The 22409-nt window shown below is 41.9% G+C and overlaps 4 protein-coding genes across 7 annotated transcripts; 2 read left to right on the top strand and 2 right to left on the bottom strand.

Moving 5' to 3' along the window:
• The first annotated feature begins 27 nt into the window (after window positions 1-27).
• Window positions 28-5124, top strand: dbr1 (debranching RNA lariats 1). Of its 2 annotated transcripts, none has more exons than XM_044217340.1 (9): window positions 28-185; window positions 1379-1587; window positions 1678-1802; window positions 1890-1970; window positions 2051-2136; window positions 2243-2467; window positions 2620-2697; window positions 2801-2946; window positions 3941-5124. In XM_044217340.1, exons 2-9 carry the CDS (start codon window positions 1391-1393, stop codon window positions 4701-4703), a joined length of 1701 nt encoding a protein of 566 aa, XP_044073275.1. In that variant the 5' UTR covers window positions 28-185; window positions 1379-1390; the 3' UTR covers window positions 4704-5124. The 2 variants fall into 2 exon arrangements, with proteins under 2 accessions (XP_044073275.1, XP_044073276.1); XM_044217341.1 differs by having other exon boundaries at window positions 29-185; window positions 1264-1587.
• A 126-nt stretch (window positions 5125-5250) lies between these two features.
• Window positions 5251-11450, bottom strand: rab5b (RAB5B, member RAS oncogene family). 2 transcript variants are annotated; one of them, XM_044217349.1, is made up of 6 exons: window positions 11309-11450; window positions 10177-10485; window positions 9859-10010; window positions 9280-9402; window positions 8424-8517; window positions 5251-7950 (listed from the first exon to the last, which is right to left on the bottom strand). In XM_044217349.1, the coding sequence occupies exons 2-6, from the start codon at window positions 10340-10342 to the stop codon at window positions 7835-7837; spliced, it is 651 nt and encodes a 216-aa protein (XP_044073284.1). In that variant the 5' UTR covers window positions 10343-10485; window positions 11309-11450; the 3' UTR covers window positions 5251-7834. The 2 variants fall into 2 exon arrangements, with proteins under 2 accessions (XP_044073284.1, XP_044073285.1); XM_044217350.1 differs by lacking the exon at window positions 11309-11450 and adding an exon at window positions 10712-10779.
• A 152-nt stretch (window positions 11451-11602) lies between these two features.
• lcmt2 (leucine carboxyl methyltransferase 2) lies at window positions 11603-19194 on the top strand. Of its 2 annotated transcripts, none has more exons than XM_044217336.1 (14): window positions 11603-11864; window positions 12357-12481; window positions 13479-13560; window positions 13696-13876; window positions 14022-14178; window positions 15831-16020; window positions 16252-16359; window positions 16489-16576; window positions 16752-16970; window positions 17249-17494; window positions 17604-17701; window positions 18143-18330; window positions 18458-18593; window positions 18852-19194. In XM_044217336.1, exons 1-14 carry the CDS (start codon window positions 11823-11825, stop codon window positions 19014-19016), a joined length of 2025 nt encoding a protein of 674 aa, XP_044073271.1. In that variant the 5' UTR covers window positions 11603-11822; the 3' UTR covers window positions 19017-19194. The 2 variants fall into 2 exon arrangements, with proteins under 2 accessions (XP_044073271.1, XP_044073272.1); XM_044217337.1 differs by lacking the exon at window positions 11603-11864 and adding an exon at window positions 12632-12766.
• Window positions 19195-19341: 147 nt separating this feature from the next.
• On the bottom strand, window positions 19342-22345 carry crygs2 (crystallin, gamma S2). Its single transcript, XM_044217351.1, has 3 exons — window positions 21228-22345; window positions 20537-20779; window positions 19342-19700 (listed from the first exon to the last, which is right to left on the bottom strand). The coding sequence occupies exons 1-3, from the start codon at window positions 21234-21236 to the stop codon at window positions 19428-19430; spliced, it is 525 nt and encodes a 174-aa protein (XP_044073286.1). The 5' UTR covers window positions 21237-22345; the 3' UTR covers window positions 19342-19427.
• Between the last annotated feature and the right edge of the window lie 64 nt (window positions 22346-22409).

The following is a 22409-nucleotide window of genomic DNA, read 5'->3' as shown; positions in this document are numbered from 1 at the left end:
TGATCACAACAGGGTTTGTTTCAGTTGATGACGTACTGCGCATGCGCTTTAAGTGGTAGACGCGAGGTGGGAAAAATTAATTCTAACGTGTCTCTGCTAACACAAACATGATTTTCAGGAAAAAATTGTAACTTTACGGAGTATAACACCGGCCAGACATACTCTCCTGTTATTCATTCTTCGTCGTAAGTACTTAGTTTGTTATCTTATTTTGTTGTGGTATGCTTGTGCGAGAAATATGGTTCACTGTATGTTACCTGACGTTATGGTACGTTAGATTAACTACGTAGCCTAGCTAGCTATTGCATGTTCTGTTTTGTTGCTGATTTTAGCAGTCAAAGTTGCTAATAGTGTGTTGTAACTGGACGTTACTACACAGAGTAGACAAAAATATTGCAAAGGCCTTGTGGACACGCACGAAAGTAATGGCAGGAGCCCCGTTTGTCAGACACAAAAATCTGGTTTGGCACTACTTTTAATGTGCAAGTTTACAAGCCAGTGGGAAGCCACTAAGAGCTCCAAAAAGACCAAAGTAATTGCGCATTGCTGAATATTTAATGTGTTCAAAAGTGGTCACATGCAGTCCCGCCGTCCTCCCAGATTAGCCCCCTGGCTTTGGTTTCATTGCCACGGAGGCTTCTGTCATTGTTTCATTCACTCAATTCACTCTTTATAAAAAGATGAAACATGACACTGGGTGTTGTGTCCTTATTCTGAGTCAAAGGGATGCCTACCACTGTACTGGACAGGACAATTTTAGCAACTGTTTAACCGAGATAATCCAAGATAAAAAAAACTATTATTACTATTATGTCAACTCTCTGCACATTGACTGACAATACTGTTGAGAAGTATTTCCTTTCCAGCAGTCTTGTGAGTAATTTAAGGTACAAACTTGACATTTAATTGTCAAACCTACTGACTTAAAACCAAGTTATTACTCTCCTGTCATGAGACGGTGTAGTCCCTCATTCGTCCAGGAGTCTTCTATCGTAGAAAAGGTTTCAGTCGTAGTCATCTGGACACTGTTTTCAGAATCAAGACGTTTCGGCTCCCATCCGGAAGTCATTCTCAATTGTGAAAAAATGGGACGGGAACTAGAAATTGATTTAGATTTAATCAGATTTACTGATTACTTCCGGATGGGAGCCGAAACGTCTTGATTCTGAAAACAGTGTCCAGATGACTACGACTGAAACCTTTTCTACGATCTCCTGTCATGACTGATACTTTTTAGTGAGTTTTGAACTTTGTTTTGTTCAGATCACCAAATATTATCCACAAAGGAGCAGGCCTCAGCATCTGACAGCCCCTAGGTGGGCAAAGAAACCAGCCAACAAAACCAACCCTCACTGTGACTTTCTCTGGGGATCCGCAGCTTACCTGCAGCATGAAGATTGCAGTAGAAGGCTGTTGCCATGGGGAGCTGGACAAAATCTACGAGACAATCGGCTATCTGGAGAAGAAGGAAGGGGTAAAAGTGGACCTGCTGCTGTGCTGTGGAGACTTCCAAGCGGTGCGAAATGAAGGAGACATGAAGTGCATGGCAGTACCAGCCAAGTACAGAATGATGCAGACCTTTTACAAGTCAGTCCTTTTTTGTTTTTTCGTGTTTTAAAAGAGTACAAGATACGAGTGAGAGCATTTAAAACTTTAATATTATTGTCTTTGTTGCAGATACTATTCTGGAGAGAAGAAGGCTCCAGTCCTGACCATCTTCATTGGAGGGAACCATGAGGCTTCAAACCACCTGCAGGAGCTGCCTTATGGAGGCTGGGTGGCACCCAACATTTATTATCTGGGTAGGGACCAGCAGACAGTAGATGTGATTATTCTGTCTACCCGTCTATCTTCTAATTCCCAGGCCTGGCTTGACCGTATTTCCCTAGGCTATGCTGGTGTTATTCGCTACAAAGGGATTAGAATTGGTGGCTTGTCTGGGATCTTCAAATCACGTGACTACAGAAGGGGTGAGTTTTTTTTGACTGTGTAAATGGTTGAAGTTATACACACGTTGCAGTATGTTTACAAGAAATGTGTGCTCTTTAAGGTCACCATGAATTCCCTCCATACAATCCTGACACGCTTCGAAGTGTATACCACATCCGAAATATTGAGGTATTCAAGTTAAAACAGGTAAATATTGTGAATTCAACTTGTTCCCTTACACACAGCTCAATAGATTGTCCATTTATTAATCTAAACAATGTATATTGATTCGTAAATGTTCATTTCCACTAAGATCCAGATGCCCATAGACATTTTCATGAGCCATGACTGGCCTCGTGGAATCTACTACTATGGACGCACAGGGGAATTGTTGCGAAAGAAGAAGTTTCTGCGTCAGGAAGTGGAGTCCAACACTCTTGGAAGTCCTGCTGCTGAGGAGCTCCTAGCTCACCTCCAGCCCAGCTACTGGTTCTCTGCACATCTTCATGTGAAATTTGCTGCCGTTATGCAGCATCCGGTGAGAGTGACAGTTTTTCTGCAGCTAGCTGTATTGCTGCTAATGTCAGTATTAGCCGCTGATACATTTTTAGATTATGATTTCAATAATTCTGGGTACCAATCTAATACACCAACGTATTACACCAACTCAGTGGATTCTCTTGTCCTTAGCCTAAAGGTAATGCTGCCCCACGTGTAACCAAATTCCTGTCCCTGGATAAATGTCTGCCCTATAGGGAATTCTTACAGGTGAGAGAAAGTTTTGTTGTTAAATATACAAAGGTCACAGCCTAGTTTAAGGTGTAGGGGTGATAGTTCTAAGCAATCATACATATATACACTTGTGTTGCAGATTGTGGATGTTCCAGAGAGACCGGGTTCATCTGAGGGTCTTGAGTACGATCCGGAGTGGCTTGCTATTCTGAAGGCCACCAACAGTCTACAAAGGACTACCCCTCACCCGTGGAACCCCCCAGAGAATAACGGCCTGCATGAACGGTACACAGATATTTAGACATAAAATTACAGGCAGAGCAAATGCAGTCAGTTGAAAATTGGTCATCCCAGTGAAACGGACCCAAGAGTGCCACAAGCTTCACTCATGGATGTGAATAGGCATTTGGGAGTTTACATTTTTTAAAATTGAATGAAAAAGTCTGCTGACAAAACCAAAATACAATAACTTTCAAGCAGTAACATAGCTGTGGCTAAAGCTCCACTGAAGCAGTCATAGCATGTCCTGATTCCAGTTGAACCTATTTTTCTAAATTAGGCAAACTCCTACCATTAAGGTTTGGCAAAATGTAGCTGCTTGAACATACAGCTGACTTCGTGAAGTAAATTGTTACCCTATAGAAGGGAATCTTATACTTGCATCATGCTGTTGCTAATGCATTGTACTGTCTTGGAGAAGTTGGATATATTTTATATTGTAGGGATACAACAAACAATTGTTGTCATTATTGGTTAATCTGCTGATTATTTTCTCGATAAATTTTATCTTGATTTGTCCGATCGTCATTCGCGTTTCACTCAGCACTTCATCAGGCTTGTGAAAATCTGCAATGGTTTAAATATGCACACACACTTTGTGTAGCGATTAGCCATGGCATACAGGTGTGTAAAATAGGCTTGACCATCTCGGACAATGAAGGTACAAAAAACAATATACAGAAGTACCACAGAACAATACACACTGGAAATAATAACTAACTAAAATATTTTTTTCTGATTACATGTTCATCTTACTGTTCCAGCACCATCAGTCCTGAAGTGCAAGGCTTTTTTTCTTTTTCATATTCAAGCCTGAAACAGATGGTGTTCGCGATTGATGCTTAAAGAAGATTTAAATTATTTTTGTAGATTGAAAAGTCAATAAATTGACTAGTTGCTGACAATTCCCCCTCATACTTTTGCAATAATGACACAGCTGTTGGGCTTACAGTTTTGGTTCATGCTGTCTTTTATAATTTGGATTGTCTATAACCATCAGGTGGGACTTTAGACCTTCAGAAGCAGCTATGATGCAGGTGGTGGAGGATCTCAGTGGTGAACTTGCCATTCCAGACAACTTTAGCCAGACTGTGCCACCCTATGACCCCAACAACCCCCAGCCCCATGCCACCCCCAGCTGTAAGACCAACCCTCAGACGACCGAGCTCTGTGCCACGTTAGGTCTCACAGACATCTACGCCCACGTTGGGCAGGGAGGTCATGAGTTGGGGAGAGTTCAGGAGGAGGATGATGATGAAGATGCACATAGTGTAGCAAGTTTGGACGAGCCGAGCGAGTACCCAACCGACACTTCGGGAATGTCGTCTTCAGTTAATCCCGATGAGATCACAATAGAGGATGAGTGGGAGGAAGAGGAGGGAAAGGAGGAGGTTGAGGGCAAGTCTAACTCAAAAGCAGCAGTTGAGGGAGATAAGCGCTCTGATGTACCTGTAGGTGAAATCCACACCCCCAACCGTATGGTTCTGCCTGAGCCCAAATCTGATTTCTCACCCACTCGTCTGTCCCACCTAATGAACCTGCCGCCTCCGTCCCACTCTACCCCAGCGGTAGCCCGCTCTCACTCTGGAACAGAAAGGGAAGGACTCTGTGAGGGCGATGATGAGGATGCCACAGCTGTACGTATCCTAAAACGTACCAGCGATGAGACCGAGGCTCCTGGCAGTAGAGACACAACTCCCAGAATCAAACGCAGGAACCAGGTCATCTATACAACAGTGGAGGATGAGGAGAGTGACGATTAGAGGTCAGGGTGAGATAAGGCAGAAGGTGAGGACTCATTTCATACCATTTGTCACAGTGTACAGTTCTCCATTAGTTTATATTGATTTGCAAAACTTGGTATTAATTTAGGTATTTACTTTCTGCCTTTTTATACAGCTGCTGACATGAGCTGTACAAAGCAGAGGTATGGCTTTATTAAAATGCCCTGAATGCAGACTGTACACGACAAAAGAGCGTTAGATAGCCATGAAAATGTTGTCACATTGTTTAAATATGATTTTTATATATTTTAATCAAACCAACAAAATTTTAGGAAATGAGAATATTTTTTTTGAGAAGATTTTTGAGTTTTGTGTTAAATGTTTTTGTACATGTAATTTTGAAGACAATAGCAATGAGTGAAGAGGCTGGAAAATTAAAATATCCTCTTTTTTTAATGAATTAATGACATCATATATCATTGTACAGCCACTTGGCAAGCTCTCAAAAGGAACTAATAAAATGCGGCTGGTAATATTTGTTTCACTTATCCGAGGCACAAGGCAAGTGAAAGAAAAGCAATCGGTGTTCTGCACTCAAAGCGCCATTCACAGCTTTATTGAACACTATACATACTCAAGGTGCTGATGAAAAATCACATCTTGTTTTAATTACCTTTGTCATCTTAACTGCACAGAACACTGAACCTACTTGTGATCACTGAACAATGAGTAAGTGAATGCTGTTCAATGTATATAATGAGCTGTTAGTGTCCTTTGGGGTGGGGGCATTTTGTACCTTTTTTTTTTTTTTTTATTTGAAAACGGCATTGTACTTCAAATGCCAATCTTATTTTGAGACTCTTAATTAGTTCACCATATTTTTATTAAATGCCTTAATATGCATGTGAATCTGAAAATAAAGCAGAAGAAAAGATTTTCCTGGACACCAATATTTGTTTAAATCAAACAGATTTATAACATTGATTAGTCTTTTTTTTTTTTTTTTTTTTTTTTTTTTTTTTAAATGATCCATTCCAGGTTCACAGGTGTGCTCTGTTAAAATCAATATACACACTCATTAAAATTAAGACAATATATAACATACAGTGTATTCAACAAGATCTCTTTACATCCAATACAGTATATAGCGTAATGACAGGGTGCCAAGTTATTGGTCTATAGTACAAGCCAATGTCAGGGAAATAGTTTCCCTGCACTTTGCAGATGAAGCACACACTTAAAGAAAGCCCCAAACATGATTCACAGAAAAAGAAAACTGGGAATAGGCACTTCTGTTTTTTTTGTGTTTTCATCAATTCTGTCCTCATTTTCTTCAGTCAAGCCTTGGACAGCAACCAAGCACACAACTCTGTTTTAAGAGCATCATATTAAGTTAAATGAATCAGTAAAACCATTGAAGATCAACAACTTAGCCTTAGGACAAGGGACAGATGAGGGACACATTAAACACAAGATGGGCAGATTTTTTTCTTACAGAGCATGGTACAGGTTTATTACAAATCTCATATTTTCTGATCTTCCTGCCTTTCATTCGGTCCTGAACAGTTTTTCTGCGAGGACACTGGACCCCAATAATTTATCTTAGGGATTTTCAATTCAATTTTATTTATATAGTGCCAATTCATAACAGAAGTTATCTCATTGCACTTTTCCTATAGAGCAGGTGTAGACTGTACTCTTTATATTATTTACAGAGACCCAACAAATCCCACCATGAGCAAGCATTTGGCGACAGTGATTTTCAAAGTCTGTGGGCCTCCCCTCAGACAAAGCTTGGAAAAAGGCGCCCCCCCCCCCCTTAGTTTACTTGCTTAGTTTCACTTTCAATTCCTAAATGCCTATGGGAACATGATTACGTTATTTGATCCCATAGACACCAATATAATTATCACTCACTGTAATAATTGAAAAATGAGATTAAGCTATTTATTCAAAACAGAGACTTAAGTATTTGATGCAATACTACTTTCTTTGGGTTTGGGGGATATGTTCTCTGCCACAGACATGTAATTAGTTAGAGCTAACAGTTTCCTGCCATACATCGCAATATTTAAGTCATGTGACTACATACACTCCATATCAAGTCTATATTGTTGCTGTAAAGAGCTACAGCCTGTGGTGCTCAACATTTTTCCTTATGAGCACTCAAGCAAGGCGGTGAAACGCAAAATATTTGAACACTGCACTTCAATCTTTCATTAAACGAGCAAGTCTGTCGGACCAAATGTGTCTATGAGAAAGACAATGTGAAATCATCAATCTTGTAAAGACAAACGGTCCCATTAAATCAGACCTTTTGTAGAAGTTTAAATGTTTGGCTCACATAAAGCATGAGTTTCTATCTGGATAAAAGGAGAAGCAGTGAGACACTGGAGCATCACTACCAGCAGTTAGAAGCCAAAACACTGGACAATAAATACGTACAAATTGACTTATGTTAGGCAGACTGTGCCATGGGTCTTATCTAATGGGGCCTGGACAGTGCCAGGGAAGGTCAAGCAGGACAGAGGGATTACGAATTTTGGGATCATTCCAGGGGTACAATATGTGGCATTATTCACAGCAGGATTTGACTGATTCAAGACTAGGAGGAGGCAAAGCAAGCAGACAAGCTCTGACAAAGGAGAAGAAGAAAGCAGCCACAACTTAACCATTTGGTTTCTGTATTTATGTCTTGGCCGTTTTTTCTCCTTTCCCGGCCACTCGCCAGCGTGTGCTGCTCATTTTGTGCATCCAGAGCTGTGACTGAAATGATGCAAGGCAAAATGAAAACGAAAGAAAATTCACAATTAGTGCTAAGTACTACAACAGGCTTGCCAATGTCTTCCACATTCTTTATTTCCCTCCTCTCAATCTCAGTCTTCACTATACCTCCCCTTGTAAATTCCAAATGCAGAATCTCATATGTGAAACATTGCATCTTCCTCCTCCATTTCTGCTTGCTCTTCCTTTCCTCTTATTCTCTCCTTTGATTTTCTGTCTCTGAATTTCTGTCTGCTTGGACAGGAGGATGAATGGGGGGTAAGGGGGTGAATGGATACTGGGTTTCCCCGCATCAGGCCCGCCCCTGTAAGTTGGTTGAAGGAGACTGGATGGTTGAAGGGCTGTGGTGGCGTGGATGGTGAAATATTGGTGGGAGTTGTGGAGGTCTAGTTCCCACCACAGCAGGCTCGGGTAGAGTGGGCATCTGGGTCCTGGAGGTTGACTCCCCGATGTCGCGCTGCATGTGTAGGGTTTTGGGTGTCTGTTTTTGGCATCTTTTTTGCTATATTAAGCAAGACAAAGTGAAATATTTTGACATCAAAATTAACAACAGGCTCCACTTTTTTAACTAGGAAGTACTCAGAGAGCGCATATATCCACCAAGAAAAAAATATCTTTCATTTAGGATTAACTCAGGAGAAAATGACAAACATTAAAATATCTTGATATTAAGAAATTAGTAAAAAAATAAATAAATTCCTGTATCCGCATCTGAACTGAGATCCACACCAAAGATTCTTGGATGTGGATCTGCATAAAAAATATGGTCACTTGCTCATTGGCCCGTGGCTTCACTTCCCAATTTCATTTAAGTCTGTGAGCAAGTTCTTGACATATGCTGCTAACTAACTAACTAACAAACATCCCGGACCGAACATATCATCTCTTAAGCGGGGGTCATGACTCCTATGGCCTAAATCTCCTTCTCTTCTGGGTCAAATTTTTTGGTTCAGCTGTAAATGAAAGGACACTCACCAATGGCCAGGAAGAGCTCATTGACGTTCATAGCTGTCTTGGCAGAGGTCTCCATAAAGAGCAAGCCAGTGTCTTCAGCATATGTCTGGGCTTCCTGTGCCATACAACACACAAGCAAATACAAATATAACATCAGCAGTAATTTGAAAAACTATAAACACTAAAAAAAAAAAAGCCTTTAAGCTGAAAAGAACTAAAATGTTTATCTACAGATAGCAGGCATGCAGTAGAGCACAGACCTGACGACACTACACAAATCTCTGAGCTGAAGTGCAGCCTCTGCAACAAATAAGTTTTATGTTTTGTATTCAAGATTTTCTGACAAAATTGCTCTTTAATGCAACATTGTAAGGTAGCAGCTGACTCATAAGGACTTTTCCACCCGGATTTGAATGCAAGGTTTGGTAAAAATGTGTTTCAAGTCCAAGGTATGGGCATCACAACAGTTTGATTGAGATTCTTGTGCTCTATTTTCTAATCTTTTTGTACAAGTGTGCACACAAGCATGAGCCTGATTTCCACTCTCATATGTAGCCATAGATGTACATATAAATGTTCTTAAATCAACTGTTAGCATGTGAACACCTCCACCTGGTCCGCTACAATCTCAACTGCAAAGAACAAGTGCAATTTCATTAAAATGCATTGGTAAGGTCCTCCAACACCACAAAACTATGCCAGCCTTACACATGACTGTGGCTACTTATAGAACCCATACTGCCAATAATATTAATTAATTCATAACGTATATATAACCTGTCATCAACAGTGATTACCATCCAACATCAGAGATATAATCAGTTCTGATTTCGTTGAGGCTATAGCCCACAAACAGGCTGGACAGGAAGAGCGTTACCTCGTACTCTACTAGTCTCCTCTCTGCCAGGTCAGCCTTGTTCCCGGCCAGGGCAATAACAATGTTGGGACTGGCCTGCCTCTGCAGCTCCTTCACCCAGGCCTTGGCTCTCTCAAAAGTCTCCTGCACAAACACAGCACCAAGGTCAGATAAACTTCTGACACATATGTAAATAACAGACGTTGTGGAAGCTGTGCATGAATAATACATCAGTATAAGAATTTATTATCAGTTAGGGGACAAACTGCATCGAGCCGGGCAGTATACTGCTATGATATTAATGTTAATATGAGATCGTCTGGTATATTACATCATTATATTATATATATATATATATATATATATATATATATATATATATATACACACACACAATATTGTGATGTAGGTTATAGCTTTAAAGGCTGTGTCACAGTTAATTAAAAGAATATCTTCACTTATTGGACTGTTTTGGCTGAGTGAAATAAACCATGAATGTCTGACAAACATTTCTGCAGGCAGCAATAGTTATTAAAATTTTGTCACTACTGCCCAGACCTGCATAAACAAAACTAATGAATAAATCCATGTATACTATACCGGCTTGGTGATGTCAAAGACGACGATAGCAGCCTGAGCACCACGGTAGTACATAGGAGCCAGGCTATGGTATCGCTCTTGTCCTGCAGTGTCCCAGATCTCAAACTTCACTGTGGTATCATCTAGACACACCGACTGAGCCAGGAATGCAGCTGGACGTAAACGGGGAAAATGACCAAGTTACCAGGTGTTAAATAAAGCCTACCATCACTCACCTACCCCTTTGATCACCTGATTAGCATTTTAACCAACAGAAAGTATAACCTCTTCCCCCTACATTCACTCACACACACACTGTCCACATTTCCCAGTCTTCACCTCCTATGGTTGTCTCCTGGAACTCGTCAAATTGTCCCTTGACGAAACGCAGCACCAGGCTGGACTTGCCCACAGCCATGTCACCCAGGAGCACCAACTTAAACTGGCAGATCTTGGTTTGTGGTAGTGTGCCGTTGGAGCGGCCTCCACTCCCTCTGGAGCTCATACCGGCCCGCGTAGGAGACGGCAGGGGGGCTGGGCCTCCTCCCTGGAGTAGGTATAGGTGCTTCTGGGATATCAGGCACTTACACTGCCTTCCAAACACAGTGTAGTCAAGTCTCGGTGATGGTGTCTTGACCTCTCTTCACCCTGAATGAAGAGGTGAAAGGTTTTGTTTTGGTGCAAGATTACATCATCATCATGCCTTACCTCATATATCTTTCTTTCTTTCTCTCTCAAGGAGGCAACACACGCCTCTTCCAGTGCACGTCTAAAGATTAGGGGTTTATAAGGAGGGGTGGAGACCTGACATGAACTCAAGGAATAGCAAAAGTTTGCATTGCAACTGCTTTGCTTTACTTTACCTTTATCTTACCTTGCCTCACACACACTTTTCTTTCTTTCTCAAGGCAACAAAAGCCTCTTCCAGTGCACCCAGTAAGTCTGAAGATTAGAGAAGGGTGGAGATTTTCTTGGCATGAAACCAAGGAACAGCAAGAGACGAAGAAGAAGTTTGCGCTGCATCTGCAGTGCTTACCAGCCCTGCATGTCTGCTCTGTGTTCACTGAATCAGAGCCATGTTTGAAAACACTGCCCGTTGCAAGCTGTGTCCCATTATCATGCAGTGAAACTTGAGCCTAACAGGGATGCTGCGCCTCACATTGCTGTCACCCACCTCTAAGACAGCAATGCTGAACACACATCACTGCAGCAAATTTGAAGCAAACCTCAACGACATATAATGAAGTGCAGAGGGCAACTGGCATTCCTGTCCCTGTTAGCGTTAAGGTTACTCCCACAGTAAGTGTTACCAGATCACCAGCCCTCATCTTGCGTTATGTGCTAACCACTCAGGTCGGACGAGACAAAACAAACCAAAGCTTTATATTTCGACGCCCAGTTAAACATACCAACGCTACCTGTTCGTGTGAATAACATGTGACTACTGAGAGGGAAAAAATAAAATATTTACCGTATATACTGTCGTTTCAGCAACGCGAGTATCGCACCGCACTGTTGACAATTTGGCTATCAGCTGGTTTAAGAAAATGTTAACGCTTCCTGTAAACTGGCGCATGCGCACTGAGTGCCGCATTGTCAATCCTGTGAAGAGAAGAAGAACCGCATTTCCCATCGGTCCTTTCAGCGGCTGTTTACATTTTACACATTCTCCAGTTTCAGCTGCTAATGTTTTTATCGACTACTAATGCCTTTAGCCGAGGACAACATACGTTTTATTTACAGTAACAAGTATGAATAATGATCACAATCAACGGTATTTAAATGACAGAGAGCTTTACTACTGTGGCCTCCGGGCCGCAGGGGGGCGCAAGAACGCGGGTAGCAAGGGACTCGGAAGTCTTTACCACATGAAGGATGTTTGAATAATTTTGATTGCTCGCAATACCGAAATCTTTCCTATGAACGCTTATTTAATACACTGTCCAGTGTGTGTTGGAGAAGTGATGTGACAGCTTGCTGACATTATGCCAACGACAAACAGAAAGAAGCAGGGCAGGGACACGGCGGTAAGTGTAACTTATCCAGTTGCTGCACTACAGTGTGTAACAATCAGTGGAGGATTGTAACTAAGTACTGTACTTGTACTTTACTTGAGTATTCACATTGCATGCCACTGTATACTTCTACTACTAGTCAGAGAGGAATACTTGCACTTTTTACTCCTCTACATTTTTTGTGACAGCCTAAATTACTTTACAAATGAAGATTTCACATACAAAATATGATGACCTCATATTTAACTTTACACAATACATCAGTAATCCAATATCTTAATGTATAATAGTGTAACACTCACAGGGGCCTACCTAAAATACCTACATACTTACTGTACATACACCATTGTCAATGTAGGACTTTTACTTGTAATGGCTTATTTTAGTGTGGTATTGCCACCTTTACTTAAGTAAAGGATCTTATTTCTTCCACCACTTACAAAAAGTAAATCGGTCAAAGCATTTACAACTATGATGGCTCTGTGTTTTTGTTGCTTGACCCAGGTACAGGGAACCAACGACAGCAGTGTGGTGAGCAAGGTGTCTGCGGCAGCACAGGGCTACTTCCAGGATGTCTTCCTCCAACACTTTGTGTGCAAAGTGGCCAGGAGAGCCCCACTCATCAACAGGTCAGCAGGGATCTTCATCTTGTCATGCTCAGTTGTGCATGGGACTCAGTGATCACGGTCACAATCACTTTATTGAACACACAAAATACATGTGCAGGAGTTGGCCTTGGTTGACAGTGGTGGTGTAATATCTGGACATAATTTATGCAGTGACAAAGGACCGCCACACACTTGTGTGCAAGAGAAGAGTGCAGGAGTCATAGCTGCACAATAAGCACAGCCATAGAGGGTTAAAGCATCACATCTTGTACCATGAGATGATACACAAAACAGGACTGAAATGAGGTAAATAATTAACTACCTAGTAATGTGTCAAATAAATAAATATATATGCAAGGTCTACTGTAACAATTATTTTTATCATGGATTGATCTACAGATTTTCTCTATTAATCGTTTGGTCAGAAGTGCTAGTCTATATGACCCTAAGTCAATAAACTGGACATTGATCATTAACATCACTGCAATACTTGACATAACTGCAATATTCTGTGTTAATACTGCTGTGCAATATACTCTTTTCAGTTTAAAATTCCCTATTTATTGATATTTATTCATACTTCTATTACTGCTGTGCAATATCCTCTGTCTCATTATAAATAAGCTACACTTAACTTGGCAGTTCATGCACTATTACCTTATACCATATTATTATCATCAACCGGTAAACCCACTTTGTACTTCACACTTATTTAATTTTATACTTATACCCACTTGGTACTTAATTTATCTGACCTGTATTATAGTGTATTATATTTTTTGCTTAGTACTTCTCTTCCTGTGTGCACTGACGTGACAGTGAGCTGCTGTAACAAAAGAGTTTCCCCTCGGGGATCAATAAAGTATTTCTGATTCTGGTCTATAAAATATCAGAAAATAGTGGAACATGTCTTTCACAATTTCTTAGAGGTCAGTATGTCTCCAAATTGTATACAGAACAACACAGTATACAGTATATAATGATAATATTTTTGTACAAATGTATATGCATGTTTTAGGGGCTACTATGTGCGCTGGAGAGCTGTGGACCAGTGTGTGAGGAGGTTCCTACACGTTACTGAAAACTGCCCCAAGAGACAGGCAAGTCAACAGCATATTGTCCAGCACTATTTTGTATATTAAGTTTGCGTTATGAAGGGTTGTGTATTTTAAATACCATCATTTGTGGGGGGTTTTCTCACTCCCTTTGTCGTTATCTTTCCCCTTTTGTTTTAGATTTTGTCATTGGGCGCAGGGTTCGACTCTACGTATTTTCGCCTACATGCAGATGAAGCACTTGACAGGGCTGTTGTGTTTGAGGTTGATTTTCCTGATGTCACCCGGCGCAAGGCTGCCCTGATCAATTCTAATATTACACTGAGGGGGATGTTAGACTCCCATTTACCTTCTCTTACAGGTCTGTCATTCCCTTCACACCCAACACACTTGTGTTCACTGAGATTCAAAGAGGTTTTCTTTTCTTTACAGAAGTCTAGAAAAAAATGTGCGTCATACAAGTGATGTTAGATTTCATAACCATATGTCTGCCTGTGTGTCTTCAGGACCGTTATATGTGTCTAGTGGTCAGTACCATCTGCTAGGGGTGGATGTTAGAGAGGAGTCCCAGGTGGAAGAGGCTCTGGGAGCAGCTGGTCTGGACTGGGCTGCCCCCACCCTAATTCTCTCAGAAGTGGTGCTTACCTACATGGAAACACAATGGTAAGGACTGCAGTTTGGTCTATTTAGGGGCCCACATCACCCTTTTTGTGTATACATAATAAATAAGCTAGGACTTTAAAATCAGGTGCTGTATTTTGATCTTAGTTTAGATTACAATAATTACATTCTAAAATAATTATAATTATGATCTTCGCTATAATTGTACAGTTCTAATGCGAATGTCTGTTTGTAGTGGTTATATACAAGGTCATTTATTTATCATTTTACAACACACGATTGTACAGCTAAATGAGTTTGTAGTCCCTTCATGCTACACACATAGAACGTAACAGATTTAAATTAAATTTATATTAGAATAGGGTAACATAAAATAAAACAATATACAGTTATTTATATACATATATACATACAGGTATTACACCACAGCAGATAGACATAAATATGGTTTCCATCTTCACATAAAAAGCTCAACATTTAGGAAACGGTCTTCGTCCACTTTGCCTGCGTTTGAGCACCAAGCGTCATCGATGTAAACACAGAGTCCTGCTCCTTAATCTTGCTGAGTCTTGCGCTCTGTCAGCTCGGAACGCGGTCCGCCCGTCGAGAGCTTGATCCCGGATGTTGATGGAGCAGGTCTCTGTAATGATGTGGGCACAACAGTATCTGATTTCCCGTTGCTTGACCGGACTGAGTCCCATTTCGCCCAGAGAGCAGCCTTAAGTCAGCAAGGCTCCTCTCCCGGCTGTCTTTCCTCTCCTCCTGGGGCGATCACAGCAGCCGCCGTGGCGCCTGCCTGGTCCGGTTGATCCGGCTCAAGGTCCGCTGCTCTTTAAAACAAATCCAGTTAGACATCATTCAATGATGTTTCAGTATTAAAGCTGAAAAAATAACAGATTAAAACAAAAATGTAGCGAAGTTTGAAGGAGCTACCGGCAGCTGCATCTACATGCGCAGCCGTTGCCATAGCAGTATCAACAATTTTAACCTTTTTTGGGAACGAGCCTCCTTTTTTAGCAGAGATGGTATCCGCCCCAGCATCCATGGCACAAAAGCACTTTTCAACAAAGACTTCCATGCAGTTACTACAGCCTCACCACTGACTAGCCGCTACTTGTTCCACAATGGCTCCTCTTCTTCCCCAGTGATCTCTTCACCTCCAGTCTGTACCACCAGCTCCCCTTTACCTGTCCCAGAGCCTTTAATCCATAGATCATTTGATGTCCCATCCTTCAGTTCCTTTACATCATAACTCTTTCTGCACTCAGTGATATGGTTAAGCACATGAAGGCATCTGCTTGCCCCTTGGATGTGGTCCCTACCAGACTATTCAAGGAGACTATGCCTACTGTTGGCCCTTTCATCTTATCTATTGTAAATAGCTCCCTGACCTCCGGCTCTGTCCCCGCTTGTTTTAAAACTGCTCTGGTTGAACCTCTCTGTCAGAGGAGATCAGGCTTGCAGAGTCAGTTCCCTGTTTCATGTCACTTCTTAAGACACATTTTTATTAAAAAAATTAAAATTATTTTGTGATGCCTATTTTTATTTTATAAAACACTTTTGTGTGTTTTAATATTGATTGTTGTTAAGCCCTTTGTTACCTGTATTGAAAAGTGCTATACAAAGAAAGCTATTATTATTATTATTATTATTATTATTATTATTATTAATATGTTATATTGTATGTCTTCCAGGTCCGATGCTGTCATTAGTTGGGTGGCAAAGCTCTTGCCACAGTCACTCTTCGTTATGTATGAGCAGATACATCCACATGATCCCTTTGGTCGGATCATGCAAGATCATTTCCTGAAACTGAATTCAACTCTACACGCCCTTCGACCATACCCAGACACTGCTGCACAGACACACAGGTTCCTGGACAAGGCCAGTGTGCAGACGATATATATGTATTGCTACATCTTGTTACTGTTGCTCTTTAAGTGTAATTGACTTTTAATCAAGTGGTATATGCAAAAGAGGTGTTTATTTCTTATTTCCATGATGATTTATATGATAAAATACGATTGCTTTTTTGTTAAGTATGCACAAATGTTAATTTAGATATCATGATGCTATCATCATGCTGTTCAATAAATATATGTTTTTTTTCTTCAGGGCTGGGAGCAGTGTGTGTGTCTGGATATGAATGACTTCTACCTCGGGCTGGTCCCTGAGGAGGAGAGATGCAGGGTGGAGAGCCTGGAGCCTTTTGATGAATATGAGGTTAGCTGTGTTTGTGAAATGTGTTTGCATCTTCTTATTATGTGGGGTTGTGGTTGTGTCTCTGTTGTACCCTTTATAAAAATCATGCTTCCTAGTATAAATATTGACTCTACATCTGTCTACCCTCAGGAGTGGCACCAGAAATGTTCCCACTACTTCATCCTTACTGCATCTCGAGGCTCCTTGATGATGCAGGCTTTACTCCGACATGCTCCAGGTAGCTATTACTTTATTTCCCTCGCATAGAACACCAAATCCTTGTTAATATCTTGGTACCTTGGTAAGTAATTTGACACCTTTTAAGACACTTTGTTTACAAGTCTGTACGCGTTTTGTTGCTAAGGTTGTGATGTTTGTGTGTTTCTGATGTTTGTTTGCCTCGGTATATCCAGCGCCATCCATTTGCCCCTCTTGGAGCCCCACAGCCCTGAGTGTGTGGACCATACCAGTTTGTATGGAGGGGCTAGGGATGGCTTCCACCTCGCTGAGCCCAGGGCAGGTCCTGCTAACAGGAGGCTCCAGCAGAGGAGGCAGGGGGGCAGTGACTAGGGTCCTCCTCAGGGGCCAAGAAGGCTGGAGATCTGTCAGAGTGGAACCATCAGTAGATTTAGGTGAGAGGGCTTGCTGCTTCTGATATTTAGTTTTTGCTGTTACACTACATTTAGACAGAATATGCCAAAAAATGACAGGCTTAGTTAATCCATAAAACGTGGCTGTAAATTTCTCTCCTAGTCCTAGTATAGCAGACTAGTAGCACTAACCAAGGCATCTGTACATAATCAATTGTTTTAGAAAAGCTAGCTGGTATCACCATATTTATTATTTTTCTAGTTGAATTTTCAAACTGTGCAAGTAAAGTGAGACCAGTTACTATTGTGTTGCCTCCCAGGTGTTAGACTCTACCACACTGTGACCTCCCTTCCTGGAGGAGGTATTGTGGTATACGGTGGTCGCTCCTCTCCACTCAACCCAATCAGAGGCCTTTTCAGAGTAAACCTGGACCCCAGTGGTCCACCTGGTCCTCTCGACTTAGAGGACCGTGACACAGTGAAACTTTGTGTAGAGCAGATGGTCTGTACAGGGGATCCACCACCGCCAAGATGGAGGCACACTGCTACTACGGTCAGTCACAACGGTGAGATGAATAGGAAGTCTTTCTTGCTTTCACTCTCTCTGTCTCTCACTCATGCATTTTCATCTTTACTTACTTATTGTACAATAAAGCCTTCTCATTTTTTCTGTAGGCAAAGACTTTCTGTTTGTGTTTGGTGGAAAGAATGAATCACAGGCAGTTCTGGGTGACGGCTACTTCCTGTGTCTAGACCAGCAGCACTGGACTGAGGTTTGCTTAGTCCCCATCCATGTGCTATCTTTATAAATAAGTTTCTAATCCCACACATACTTCTAGCACTTAAATTATCTTGTCTCTCTCCACCTCATTTCCGACAGCAGGACTTGAAGCTCTGCGGTGTGAAAATCTTTTACTCTTTGGTAACATTTTTGTGAATGAAACTTGCCCAAAAACAGAGCGGAACAGGCAGACTTCTATGGTCATTTTAGGGATGTTGTTTATGCTAATGATCAAATCTCGCACCTCCTCATGAACAGGTGGTATTCAACAGGCTGAAACGAGCGATTTACAACAAGTTTGTCCAGTTAAGAGAGTTTTGTGAATCCGACTTGAAACACTCACTAGCTAACCTCACAGAAAAAAGAGCGGTTTAGGAGAAGAATATGAAAATGTTCTTGCATGAGGCCCATTGTGTGTATGTATTATTTACAGATCCCACTAGAGGGCGCAGCACCAGAGGCCTGCCATTCCCACTCAGCATTTCCATATCAGGGAGGTGTGGTGGTGTTTGGAGGACTAGACGGAAGGGGAGTGCCACTGGGGGACACAGTGGTGTTGAGGCCAACTGAGAGAGGCTTCTCCTGGGAAAGAATAGAGGTGGAGCCCCCTCCTGTTCCCAGGTCTGTTGTTTTTTGTTTTTTTTAAAGGCTTTCACATCATTCAGTTCATCAAAACAAAACTCTGTTCTACTTAAGAAAACCGCCCACTGTAGAGCAATTAGAAATTCCATTATTTGCTTTGTTTTAGGTACTCTCATTCTGCCCATGTGATTGGTGAAAAGCTGGTTGTGGTTGGTGGAGTTTGGCTGCATTCAGATGGTGTACCAGGAATTGTCATGATCAACCTCACCACGCGCAGCAGTGTGGAGTTCAGTCTGGACACGGTCAGTTCACATTTATTGGACCTAATGGTCCAATAACAGACTTCACAGCAATAATTTTAAGTGAAATTCAGTGGCACTCACTGAACTGATGCATCCACACAGGTGGTAAAGGCCTGGTTTGTCACCCGAAAAGTGGCATCAAGTTCTACATATAAATGAATTTGTTAAAAATGCATTTTCATTCATCATATAGCCTCAGGAAAGATCTATTAGACAAGATGCTGAAAAATAAATCACTGCGTGTTCTGCCATCTCTAGACCTCCGTCCCCTGGCCTCTGATGCTCCACTCATTCTGCTCTGAGCTGACGGACCCAGAAGAACCAGAGCTGCTCCTGATAGGTGGGGGAGGAAACTGTTTCTCCTTTGGGACTCACTTCAACCTTCAGCCTGTCACTGTGGACCTCAGACCTGCGCTGGGATGATGTAGCCTAAAGTGTTTCTATGAAACTGTTAAGCAGCTCAAATCAATGACTTAAACTGAGGTGGTTATGAAATCCAAACTCCAACCATCAGACATCGCAGACAGAATGAAATGGATAAACTTGAATTATTTGTGACCGTTTGAATAAAGTTTACTTCAGGCCTGTTGAAAGCTCCAGACAAGTCTTATTGTTATTGAGCCCTGAAGTGTGGATGTCAAAGTATGCAAGGGCACAAAAGGTTCAAGAGACATTAAACAACTCATTTAGAAAATCCAAAGAAATGTCTTCAGTCTGCTTACTGGACAGGTTTTTATTTGTGAGACCTCAGTTCAAAATCACAAAATAGTCAATGAAGATTATAGTAAAATCTGACATAGTTGTTTTCTTTTAATGTTTTGGATGGCGGTTAAATCATTCAGTGAAGCGCCTGAAGGACTGGACCGTAGGACTGACAGCACCCCAGTCGCCTGGCTTGCGGTACTCCCCCTTCTCAAGGAAGTACTGGCGTCCACGGTAGTTGGGGTGCTCGTAGAAAACCCACCAGCCGTCAAAGACCTTACAGGAGTTGACCTCCCTCCAGCAGAACTTCTCCAGAAGAGAGGGACAGTCCTCTGTGGCCTCGAAGGCCTGACCCCCGAAGTCTGCCTTCTCATACAGCTGCATCTTGTACAGGGTCCCACTGGTCTGGAAGGTGATGGGAGGAAGCAAGGGAGATAGTAGAGGTATGGGAGTAGATGGCAGGGGGTTAAAATGAAAGACCGGTAGAAAGAGGTAGCAGGTGGAGAGTGGAGGTGGTAGTTAGTGCAGGGGGTTGGGAAAGAGGGAGGGGATGTGGGATTAGAGAAGAGGGGAAGGGGGGATATATAGGGAGATGAGACTTGCCTCTAACAAAAGGGAAATATATTTGTAGCACTGCATGTATAAATAGGCTCTCGTGGTGAACTAGCGTTTGTTCTTTCATACTCAGTGTGTCTGGCATGATCTACTGCATCAGTCAGATAACTGACTTTAATCAAACACCATCCCTCATTGTTTGCATTCTGTTTGCTCGCTGTTTTATGCCGTTATAAATTCTTCAAACTGCACACATGCTGCTTGCACTAACTAGATCGATTTCTGTATGAAAGCGGTGTCCCTGAATCTGCCTGCAGGCTGTGGGTCGGTTGGACCAAAGCCTGATCGTGCAAATAGACTGACCTAAGTACTGGTCTCCACTGACAAACCCCGCGGTCACTGGTAGCATCAACACCATAGCATGACCTCTCTGATGTGCACTCACTGTGGCTGTTACCAGTTCACCTAACTTCTGACCGTCTGAGTCATGAACCTCAAGTTCATAACCCACAAAGTCAGAGCCCTCTGCTTCACAGCTGAGGACTAACCCTACTAGGAGTCTCATTTGTACAGGTTAGAGGTTAATTAAGAGATCTGCACACAACGTTCAGCACATTCAATAAAAGAGGTCAGACTGTCGATTAGATCTCAGCAGCAGGTCAGATCACAGGGGATGGCTGACTTACAAAGTGGACCATCTTGCAGGAGCTGAGGCGGTCGTTAAGGCCCGTCCAGCGCTGGTAGTCTGGGTACTCCCCCCTGGTCAGGACATACTGGTAGCCCATGTAGTTGGGCCTCTCGTACACCACCCAGGCCCCACTCTCCACCCGGATGGAGTTGCAGCGGCTCAGGTAGGAGTGGAAATCCGAGCAGTCGCTGTCACACTCATAGCGACGGCCCTGGAAGTTCTTGTCCTCGTAGAAGACAATCTGGGGGACAACACATGGGAGTCTTAGCGCTCATCCAGATTTCACATCGTCTGTGTTCGATGCTCTAATGGGTGGTTCATCTTGCAAAGGTCAGTGATTGTCCATCTGACTGTCACTGTTTTATCACACAAACTTTATAAAAAGCTTTTCTGACATTGGAAAGCCTTGAAAAGCATTCTTTTAGCAATGTTTTTTTTTCAATGGACAGTGCAGCTTTAACCTCCAGCTGACCAAAGCCATCAACACACAGTACTGCAAAGCAACTGGCCAGTCCACACTTGCCTCACCTGTAAGCCAAATTAAAATGGGTTCGAACCCCAATAATCCCTGCAGAGGGGGTCACATATACAGCCTTGTCCACTACTTAAACCCACACATTCATACTTAACCTACATGCCAGTGTTTCCTGACTCTACGTCAATGCCAGTCCCGCTTTGTCTTAACTCACCCTGCCCATCTTGGATATGATGTGTGGGATAGCCTTGGTGATGTTAAGTGATGGTAGTGGTGGTTCCCCTGAGGTCTCGATGTTGCACTGGTCTCTCACCAGTCCCTTTTATATCCCCGCTTTCCCACGTTTATAAACAGCAACAGTGGAGGTAAAAGGGGAACGATCGCTTTGTCATGAAAATGAGATCCAAAAATTGAGTCAGTGATTCTAGTGCTTTCAGTTTTTCCAGAAAAGCGAAGCAGGATTACGGCATAATGGCCGGGCATGGTAAGCGTCCATTGACCCTACTTCTCTACTGGCTGGGTCCAGTGCCCAACCCCCGCACACATGCCAGCTCCACCAGCTTGCCCCCACCTGGTGAGGACCTGCCAACTCATGACTTATTTCTGCTTTATGGATGAATCCAGATAGAGCAGTGTTCAGTGGTGGAAGTATTTAGATCCTTTATTTAAGTACAAGTAGCAATACCACACTATAAAAATACTCCATTACCAGTAAAAGCCCTCCATTCAAAATCTCACTTAAATAAAAGTGCAGAAATATTCTCAACAAAATGTACTTAAAGTATCAAAAGTAGAAGTACTCTTGCAGAAAAGGGTCCCTGTGAATATTATTATATATTGCATATATTTTATTATATATTGGATTATTATTACTGATGTATCCATCGATTTCAAGCTGCATTTTACCATTGTAGTTGGTCAATGTGGAACTAATTTGAGCTCATTATACATTTTGTATGTAAAATGTGTGACAGCAAAGCAAATTGTAACTAGAGGCAAACAAATACAGTGGAGTAAAAAGTACAGTATTTCCTTCTGAAATGTAGTGGAAGTATAAAGTAACATAAAATGGGAATACTCAAGTAAAATACAAGTAACTCAAAATTATACACAAGTGTATATGTTTTTTTCAATGGACAGTGCAGCTTTAACCTCCAGCTGACCAAAGCCATCAACACAGTGCACTGACGTAAAGGCAAGCTACTGTAACAAAGAGTTTCCCTACGGGGATCAATAAAGTATTTCTGATACTTGGTACTAGTCACATTCCACCACTGGTAGTGTTGCATAACCAGATGCAACAAATAGTACTATTTGTAAGTATGAATGGATTCGTGCATTTTAGTGTATTTCTTTATTACTCAGATGAACTTAATTAATAACTGGTTCCCTTTAT

This window comes from Siniperca chuatsi, linkage group LG12, assembly GCF_020085105.1.
Source record: "Siniperca chuatsi isolate FFG_IHB_CAS linkage group LG12, ASM2008510v1, whole genome shotgun sequence".
Taxonomy (NCBI): Eukaryota; Metazoa; Chordata; class Actinopteri; order Centrarchiformes; family Sinipercidae; genus Siniperca; species Siniperca chuatsi.
Note: the sequence above shows the minus strand (reverse complement) of the source record. Positions and strands in the feature narration are given on the sequence as shown.